Source organism: Aulonocara sp. 'chitande type north' Nkhata Bay, linkage group LG8 (assembly GCF_057382095.1).
Source record: "Aulonocara sp. 'chitande type north' Nkhata Bay isolate Kocher_YH1m ecotype deep benthic linkage group LG8, A_spYH_male_GT1.1, whole genome shotgun sequence".
NCBI classification, from domain to species: domain Eukaryota; kingdom Metazoa; phylum Chordata; class Actinopteri; order Cichliformes; family Cichlidae; genus Aulonocara; species Aulonocara sp. 'chitande type north' Nkhata Bay.
The window spans coordinates 836338-846777 of NC_141351.1; the positions used below are offsets into that span (position 1 = coordinate 836338).

The following is a 10440-nucleotide window of genomic DNA, read 5'->3' on the forward strand; positions in this document are numbered from 1 at the left end:
TGTGCTCTGTTTGGAAGCAGCCGCCCCCCTCCCCTTTTGACGGGTTGTGTGTGAGACTTTAAATCATCAAACCGTAAATTATAAATTTTAAATTGTTATTGATCCCTTTACCCCGAGTCCTAAAGCGTATATTTATTTTCTTACTGTTCTTATATTTATTGTTTGTTTACTTGCACTGCTGTAACTGGAGCCTCGTCGTCTCGTCTCTACATACTGGACTGTGTGTAGCGGAGGTGACAATAAAGTTTACTTTGACTTCAGCAGCGAGCAGGCGCACCGAGGGCTCTCGCGCTCACTTTTCCAGAATAGAATTTCGAAAAAACATCGGTGCAAATTATAAGTCTGTATCATAATGTCTGGTGTTTTCGTGTTTGTTGTTTTGTTTTTCCATCCATTTGCTTCCGCTTCTCCTTTTCAGGGGCACTGGAGCCTATCCCAGCTGTCATGGGGTGAGAGGCGCGGTACACCCTGGACAGGTCGCCAGTCTGTCGCAGGGCCAACACACAGAGACAGACAACCATTCGCACTCACTTTCACTCGCACATTCACACCTAGTGGCAATTTGGATTATCCGATTAACCTATCCCCACAAGCTGCATGTCTTTGGACAGTGGAGCCGGAGTACCCGGAGGGAACCCACGCAAACACGGGGAGAACATGCAAACTCCACACAGAAAGACCCTGGCCTGATGGTGGAATTGAACTCAGGACCTTCTTGCTGTGCGGCAACAGTGCTAACCACCAGCACGGTGGTTAGCACCATGCCGCCCAAGGTGTTTTGTTTTTATTTTGCGAGTTGGTTATTAGATGCTGCTCCAGCCAGCCAGAGAATCCCCCGCCGCCACGCCCTCTCCTCCCTGTGCCGCAAGCAACAGGCGCACCTCGCAAACGAAGGGCACCCTTACTCCCAGCAAATGGGCGATAGAAAACCGATCGGTGCCTGTGCCATTCCCAATATGCGCTGGCAGCATGAGTACGAGCAATTTTTTTTTTTTTGCCGATGCCCGTGATGCCGCCCCGGGCAACCGCCTGTGTCGCCCGAATCAAAAACCACTACTGACTATACTGCTGATAGCCTGAACTTCACTGATGTTCTCAACCTTGTTGTCAGGGAAACCAATGCTAAATCTGGGCTAAATCTTATAACACACATGCTCATAAGCACATTTTACAAATCCTCATCCCGCAACATTAGTCGGCAACATCTCTTTATTTCTGCACCCCCCAACAACACACCAAAAACAAAACAGTTTATTAGTCAGGGTTTGCTTCACCCAGTTTACAGGTTCACTTACTAACTGTGATTAGTGGAAACACCGTCACTGGCCTGAATGAGCTAACAGCTGGCCATCTAACTTCGCCTGGGGCATCAGGTCATTGGTTGTATTGAACACTGCTTCCATTCCCCAACAGTTATACAAGGTTTGCTGGGATTCTCAGCAATGTGTACATTTTAAAAAGGGATACATTTCACTTTTCAAAATGTACACATTGCTGAGGCCCTAAAACAAGAAATATTTGAAACTGAATCAAACAGAACTACTAGATGAAGAAAGTAGACCGGTGTACTGGGAGGCTAGGTGTAAGAGAAAGCAAAAGGCCTTCTGTTATTTGTATGTGAGTCTGGAGACTAAGGAAGGACAAAAGGACTAGTACTGGCTAGGCAGAGAGATACAGCTGGAAAGGATGTGCAGCAGACTGGGATGATTAGGGATACAAATGGAATGAGATGTAAATGTAATTAACAAGTGAAGACGTAGAGAGTACTTTGTGGAGCTCATGAATGTAGAAAATGAGAGAGAGTAGGACAGATCGAGCAAAGTTAATGAATCAGAGAGTGTGTAGCGGTGAAGAGGAAGTGAGGGCAGTTAGAAAGAGGACAAAGAGTGGGAAAGCAGTTGGTCCAGATGGCATACCTGTGGAGGTATGCAGCTCTGCCAAGTCAACTTCCCTCTAAGAGAGAGGGAAGTTGACTTTTCAACCAGACTGACGTTTAACACAATTCTGGAGAGAGAGGATTGCCCGAGCAATGGAGAAGACGTGTACTGGTACCGATTGTGACGTGCTACTACAGAGAGATAAAGCTGAACCATAAAGCTATGGGAAAGAGATGCTGAAACTAGGTGCGAAGAGTGAGCAGAAGTACAGCTTTAAGCTAAGAAAGTAAACTACAGATGCAAGGTTGGCTTTGAGAGTGCTGATAGAGAAGTACACAGAACGCCAGAATAAGTCACATTGTGTCTTTGTGGATCTAGAGAAAGCATATGATAGGGTTTCAAGAGAGGAACTGTGGTACTACATGAGGAAGTTGGGGGTGGCTGAAAAGTATACAGGGTGGTACAAGACACGTATGAGGACAACATCAGGGATTAGCTCTGAGCCCTTTCCTGTTATCAATGGTAATAGACAGAAGATGAGAATCGATAAACAGATAAGGAGGCAGGAGTCTCAATTGACTATAGTCAAATTGACTATAGTTTGCAGATGACATTGTTATCTGTAGTGAAAAGTCACTAGAAGGGATGTGAATGAGCTACACAGGTGGAAATGTGAACGTGCAAAGAGCAGAGGTAATGCAGACAAAGGGGTTTCATACCTTTGATCAACCATCCAAAGCAACAGACAATGCAGAAGACAGGTGAAGGAGAGTGCAGGCATGCTGGGGTGGATGAAAAGGAATATCAGGTATGATTTGTGAATGAAGGATAGCAGCAAAAGTGAAAGGGAAGTGAAAACCACTATGATGTATGGTTTCAGATGAAGACACTAACAAAAAGACCAAGGAATTGTTGGAGGTGGCAGAGCTGCAGATATTAAGATTTTCACTGGGAATGACCAGAATGGACAAGATTAGAAATGAATACTTCAGGCAGACAGCTCAGGTTGAGTGGTTTGGAGGAAACAACTGGAGAGACAAGGCTGAGCTGTATTTAGCATGTGCAGAGGAGGGATAGTGAATATACTGGACAAAGGATGTTGAAAATGGAACTGCCAGGCAGAAGGAAAAGAGGAAGACCACAGAGAAGATTTGTGGATGTAGTGACGGAGGGTTGGTTTGACAGAGGAGATACTAGAGAGTAAGATGAAGCCAGATAAGATGTTTTGTGGACCTGGAAATAAGAATAACAGATCCTGCGAGATAATTACATTAAAACTATGGCCCTTTCCATTTACAAACATTATGGGGGTAGAATAACACAAATACAATAAAATAATGAAGTTCAGATGTCTATATTGTGTATATGCAGCTTGTTAGTGAAACCACTGAATGAAGCGGCAGCTATGCATCAGATAGTGATGGATATGTGGGTATAGAGCAGGGTGATATGGCCAAAAATATTTATCACGATATATATTTGAAAATTTGCGATAACGATATAACTGACGATATAATTAATGCGAGACAAAATACAACTCCACAACATTACTAGCGCAAAAAGACAACCTTCCATTTATTTTCACTTAAACAAGAAGCTGGTTTTTATGTACATTAAAGCTTTATAAAAATGTAACAGTGCAAATGCAAATTCCTTGCTGAAAGTTTAACCAAAAGGCATTTCCAGTAGAAATGGGCTGACATATCCTGAGCATAACCATGTATAATATCCACTGAAGTTAAAAAGAGGTGCTTTGCAACATTAAACTGCAGTGTGCAGTACGTATTTTTCGGACCATAAGGTGCACATTAAGCAAAACAAAGCAGTCAGATAAATCAAACTTTATTAAACTCATTCTTCTTGCTTCCTCCACTTCTGTACCATTGATTCATTAATGTTGAATTCTCTGGCAGCTGCTCTGTTCCCATGTTGTTGCAGTATATTAATGACTAACCTCGTATTGTGGATGGATTATCTCAGTTGTTCTCCTGACTGAAGTTTGGTCCGTTTACAGCATCCTGCCATGCGATTGCATTTGTCTCTAACCATGAGGAACCTTCACGTTAACTTTTATAAGTGGAAAAGTGTTAGCGTTCGTCCTCCAGCTTCACTGTTTATGTTATGCTAACATAGCTGTGTCGCTAGCGATCACGTAGCACATCATTATATACCAGCTAGCCCAACTTCAGTAACCCTACAAACGTCACTGCTGTTTAGTTTCCTGTCTTCATTTATGTTGGAAGTGATAGCAGAGCTGTACGTTTGAATTTTTTCAGAAATCTCTCAGTCAGAACGTGCTATATCATGCTTAGGTAACTAGCGAAACTAGCGAGCTAACTTCCGCTAGCTTCCTGCTAACTTCTAACTCCGTTAAATGTAATAACTTTTGTTTTCATGGATGCCTGGAAGTTAAACTTCATAGTTACACCTGGTAAAGAAGCAATGCTGATCGTTTTATTAAAGATGAAAGAATTTAGACAGTTTTTAACTCTCAGTGATGCTGCAGTGTTGTTTGACCTGAAGCATACAGAGTTTAGGACCCAGATTACTCCCAGATTTAAGAGCATCTCAGTCCGACAAATACGACAATAACAACGGCCGCTTGCATGTTCTGCAAAAAAATGTGCTTTGTTGTGTATCTGACGGACAAACACCAAACCAGTTCCACATCACTGAAGTTGCACCATTTTTACAAACCAATTCTGGTTCATCTGTTTCACTCAACAATCGGCCATGTGCGTATGAAAACAAAGGCACTGCGCATGCGCGTTTTACTCCCATTCTATCGCGATATTTCATTTTCCTATCGTTGCCTAACATTATACCGGTATTACCGTGAACGGTATAATATGGCCCAGCCCTATGTGGGTATTATTTTCACAATTTAGAAAATGTATACATGTTATTATACTTTATTCTAATCCACTCCTAATTCTCTCTAACACTACTGAAACTGCAGGTACTAGAAGGCACACTAAGAATACCTGTTTGAAGTGAAATTTTTTTTATTAGACTTGGGACCGTAAGCTTTACTGTGTAAATGGATCCAGTTTAACAGTTCAGAGCTCTAATGTGCAGGTGTCACATTATTAAGAAACAGCAACACAGAGCACAAACAGCAATAAAATGATTAACTGGAATTAAAATGTTTATTTTCCTGCTCTGTGCACTAAATCGCCAGATTTTCTGCCATTATTAATCATGTGTCCTTTTTACAGGAGTGTTGCATTTTACCGGTGTATTTTCTATGTTCGTTATGGATTTTTAATCAGCATTTGACAATCTCTCTGAAGTAGGTGGCACTCATAGGGACTATTATCTGTGGATAATAGTCATATGATCTGTGAAATGCCCCCTTTAGATTGGTTACATGCTGCCAAGACCATCTTTCATGTGATTACACAGGTGATAAGGGTAGGTTCCAGATAGGAACGATACCCTAGGTATGTTGAACTCGCTTCATACTATAGGGTCAAGTGCTCCACAGCTAAAGCACATGGTAAAAGTGGACTTTATGGCAGACCCTCCGAATTAAATGAGAACACAGTAAGACAAAGTGTGAAAGTGTGTTTCCCCTCTGTGTTTCATCCCCATTTCCTTCTTATTTCAACAAATGAAAAATAGCTGCCCTAATTTATCACACACAATTTCCAACAGTGACCTCCTGAGATTCATCCAGAACTCAAATGGTTTAGAAGAAAAACATCCTGACATCATGGTGAAGCTGTGAACAGTGAATAATCTAATAATAAATGTCTGCTGAAATGAAAGCTCAGCTCCAATTTCACTTTATGATGCCCAAGTATAGTAACAATACAGTTATTTTGTTGCTTAGAATGTTTTGCTTGATGGTTAAGCAAAAACTGCTTTTTGTTTATTCTATGCAGGTTAATCATCAGAATGCCAAAAGTCATTGGTGAAAACATGTAGCTCCTTGGTGAACAAACTATAAGATCTGGTATAACACTCATGCACTTGCACACCCTAACTGAATGTCAGGCAAACTACCCACGCTTACCAATGCTGAGAAAGGAAAATAATTGCAATCTTGAGTGACTGATATGTGGAAGCTCAATAATGGGGCTCACTCTCCACGACAAACAGGGATGCTTCCCTACTGCATCTGGTCCTCCATCACTGGGTCATGCTGTGGGGGACAGACTATCCATCTGTACCTCACAATTACATAAATGTATTCTGTTTTAACTTAAACCCTTGTATTTCATTTCTAACTATTCTGAACTACAGTGGTTTAGCTGGAATGGTGAATAAATAAGTTTATGAAGCTCTTCAGCCAATAATTAGATTAAAAAAAACAAACTGTTACCAACTCAAGTCTGTATTACTATTCAATCGCAAGCACACCATTATTACTAGTATTATCAGTATTATAACCAAACTGACCTGCCAGCCTTTGTCTGCTGTTCTGTAGTAGGGGTAGTTCTTGGTGATGTGGGTGTATATTCCGTTCAGTGTTAGCTGTTTGTCCGGAGCCATGGTGATAGCTTGAACTATTAGCTGTGCATATGAATATGGAGGTTTGGAGTCATCCTGCAGGAGACATAAAGTGAAGTTTATTACACAGGAAATGTGTGTCAAAAGCACACATATGCACACTGACACAGAGGGTTTGTACTCTAAAGTCTATGCTGCTACTGCAAACATTGGGCAATTTTTAGACTTCAATGAGTAACAGTGATATTCAGAGTCCTCAAATCCACTGAGACTTCTCTGAAGTCTGCTGCCTTCATCACGCACGGTTCTTCTCAGACATTTAGTCTGAATCCATTTCGAAATCAAGCAGATAGACTAACTGTAAGCACTCACCCCTTCCTGCCCTGTTCACATTATGCATTTCCTCTCACCTTTGGACTGTCTTCACCTGAGGCCTCCTTGTCGTTTTCTGATTGGGAGCTGTCTCCTATAAGATCGGAGGTCAGAATGCGAGATGTCCTGTAGCTGGACAGTCCTGCCCCACGTGGACTTGATGGGCAAGAATTTGCTGCACTGTGAAAGATATTTAAAATGTCTTGATTTGAGATGGGAAAAAAGCCACAGTTTTCTAATCTGCTTACATACAACTAAGCAGTCCTACCTGATGGTTCCAGTAGGTGAAGGCAGCGGGCTCATGAGGTGTGCAATGTTGTCAGGAATGTTGATGGTCAGGGGGGAAATCTGGGGCTGGACAGGCTTGATCGGTGATTCTGGCACGTTCCTTGGCTCTTTCTTGTCATTGGACAGGGCTGTGAACGTTATTTTTATACTTGTGCTGGGAAAGCGGAAACAACACCTAAGAGAAGGAGAAAAGAACCAAAAAACTATTATACTATTTAAATGTGTGAAATAATTCTGCCAGTCAATCAAGTGCTTATTACAATGTTACTGCTCAGACCAGCTGGTGACAAGCAGGCCAAGGAGGTCCAACTACTGTGATTCAGTTTCACACTGTTTAAATAGGGACATCCTCCATTATATAACAGCTCGTGTCTAACATGAATAGCTTCCAGTGCATGGTTACATTCATACCCATAGATTTTTTTTAATGTAAGCACATGAGCAGCACTGAGACAAATAATGACAGAGCAAAGGTTGGGAACATGAAGTCAAGCAAGTACTTAACTTGCCAACTTTAACTATGCACCTGGCGCTGGAACACTGCATCATGAGTAAAACTAGTGTATAATAACTCTTTACCAGCCTTTTATTGTGAGGGAAAATACTGTAGCCTGTTCTGTATTATGTCAGAAACACCACCCACGCAAGTTTAATAGTTAGCCTGTGTTCCTGACATGGGAGAGACAGCTGTTGAGAGTTATAGCCCCAAACAAGAATTTTTTCGCTTTGTGAAATTCCAACGTAATTCTACTATAATTCGGCCATTTTGATGTTTCATACACATAGCTATTAGTACAAGCCAGCACTATGAACGTTATCAAATTTTAGGCTGTGCCAAGCCTCTCTGTAATTAGGCATATCCAAAACACGTGATACATATAAACAAATGCAACAATGAAGTAGAATACTAGCATCCACATGACGCACCGACTCTTAGCTGAATTATGACTATCTGACGTCTCACTGACGTAAGCAGCTCGCTAAACACAAGCCGAATAAACCAGCAATAAATAATCAGCGGTTATGAGTCGGGTTCAGTGCGCTTCCAGTAGTTACCTCTGCCATTATCGTGCATATCTGCGTGTCGGTTGACCATTTTTTCCTTTGGTCACACACACACACACACACGAGCTGCACGTACCAGCTTAGTGTTGCTTGTCAGAGCACGTGCAACACCGCAGCGGGACAACAAAACAACAACACACGATTCCAGAAATAACTCGATTTTCCCCGCACTTTAAGCAAACTGGGAATATCAATCTTACATTCGCGGAAGCTGTAAAGGTGGAGCCCCTCTTCTCTGGAACACCCCATCAACAAACACCCCGTTTTTTCCAAGGCATCGGAGGTAGAATTCCCCCGTGCCGGTGCCATCTTCTCCTGCGGTAAATATTTCTAGGTGCCGGCGGGAGATGAAGCTGGAGTGTCCCATGCTGACGTCCACGGAGCCCTGCGAAGAGTTCCGGCCGATGGTCACGGACTTTTTCTTCATGAGATACTCGAATTCTCGGCCCTCCAGCCGGGCTACCGCCAACCCTGACATCCCGCTTACCACCGCCATCTTCTAAGATATCTGAAGGGGATTTAGAAATCTGTCTTAAGCGAAAATATATAAACAGTTGCAGGGAACCAAATAATTTTTTTAGGGGGACGGGTTGTGAAATAGAGGGGAACCCAATTTTATACTGTGGAGAATTTAGCTAGGAACGTGCCAGCCCGGGGACACAGCGGCTCCGACCCACCGCCGTGATGAAGAGGAAAAAAAAGGCGTACCGACCAATCAAAAACGGCCAAACGGACGGAAGTACTGTGACAGACAATCTTTTCAACCAATGGGAAAGCAGGTTTTATAGACACAAGCGTGGCGTTTACCAATGACAACAATAATAAAAATAGCCGTATAAAATAGGGCTCGGTTGCGGCGCAGGCTGACACGCAGATGGACGGAGAGATGGAAAATGCGGCGCAGGAGGGGAGTCTAATGTACATACAAGCTGTGTCCCAAAAATGTCTAATGTTCGTCCTTATTTATATTTTATAAACTAACAGAACCTAATGAAGACAGTGTCTTATATTTAATACTAAATTTTCTGCCTCCCGAAATCTCACATTCATAAATCCAGAATAACACATTTGACGCCAAATTACAATTTTTTTCTTTCTTTCTTTTTTTCATAGTCAATTGTGCACTAACTATCTAATCTATGTATACATTGTTCACCTGGCCAGAAACGAGATTCTTGCTTTGGCTGCCAAGATTTGGCTTTCTGTAGCCAAAAGTCAGCATGTTATGACAAGTTATCAGTACACTTGATTAACTAGTTGCATACATAAACTATACAGGTGCAATGTCTTGTGCATGCTCTCTCATCCAGGTAAGTAAATCCTGAAAGGTTGATTCTGTTCACCTGGATGTGGGAGAAACATTTCATCACTCATCCAAGTGACAACACCTACAGGCCAGTGAAAACTCAGTGGTCTCAATTTGCATATTAATGATCAAGGAACTGACCTCACAGCCCATTGTTCATTCAGTGTTCTAGTTTCAGTCATTGTGCAAATGTACTGTTTATAAGGTTGTGGAAACCTGCAGTCAGCTGGCACTGAAGAAGTCACGTTTCTCCCACTGAAAACGCTACGTCCAGATGAACAGAATCAACTTTTTGGGATATACAGGTGCAACACAGAGACACACCTACTAATTAGTCCTAAATAAAACAATACTCATTTGGTACAAAGGGGCTCAAAACATTCCAAGAAAATATTCTCCACACCATTTCCTTAACCACTGATGTACACAATGGTTCAGGCAGGGTAAATCCATGCTTGAGTTGCAGTTGAGACTTATCAAATCAGACAACATTTTTCCGGCCTTCTGTTGTCCAATTATGGAGAGCCTCTGTGAACTGTAGCCTCAGATTCCTGTTCTTAGGGCTGACAGGAGTGTTGCTAGATGTGGTCTTCTGCTGCTGTTGGTTTCACAAGTTGTGGATTAATGGATGCTTTTCTGCTTGCCTTGGTTTAATTGAGTAGTTAATTGAATTACTGTTGTCATCTATCAGCTAGAAGTAGTCTGGCAACTGCCCTTGGACTTAGTATCTACAAGGTATTTTCTCCTAGAGTTAATGGATTTTTTCTCTTTAGAAGACCATTCTCTGTACACCCAAGAGATGATTGTGCTGGAAAGTCCCAGTAGTGCAGTCGATCTGGCACCAACAGCTATGCCACATTCCAAATTACTTAAATCATCCTTCTTTCCTGTTCTTATATCTTATATTAATGAGAATGGGAAATGGTAAACATAATAATAAAAAGTAGACATATTCTACACATAGGAGATTTTTTAAAAAGCAGTAAAGACTTGGTTACATTTATTGCTGCATAATTCCAGTTCCATGCAGTAATTTACCAGACCAGGGTTTCTGTGCATCAGGTTAGTTTACTAACT

At 41.9% G+C, this 10440-nt stretch overlaps 1 protein-coding gene across 1 annotated transcript in view; it reads right to left on the reverse strand.

The window, feature by feature from the left end:
* Nucleotides 1-8754, reverse strand: part of foxk2a (forkhead box K2a) — a 16905-nt gene extending 8151 nt beyond the window's left edge. Inside the window, exons 1-4 of the mRNA XM_086304943.1 lie at nucleotides 8258-8754; nucleotides 6973-7167; nucleotides 6743-6884; nucleotides 6282-6428 (exon numbers count right to left, since the gene is read on the reverse strand). Coding sequence (XP_086161069.1) covers nucleotides 6282-6428; nucleotides 6743-6884; nucleotides 6973-7167; nucleotides 8258-8553 — 780 coding nt within the window. The 5' untranslated portion in view covers nucleotides 8554-8754. The remainder of the gene's footprint in view (nucleotides 1-6281; nucleotides 6429-6742; nucleotides 6885-6972; nucleotides 7168-8257) is intronic.
* Between the last annotated feature and the right edge of the window lie 1686 nt (nucleotides 8755-10440).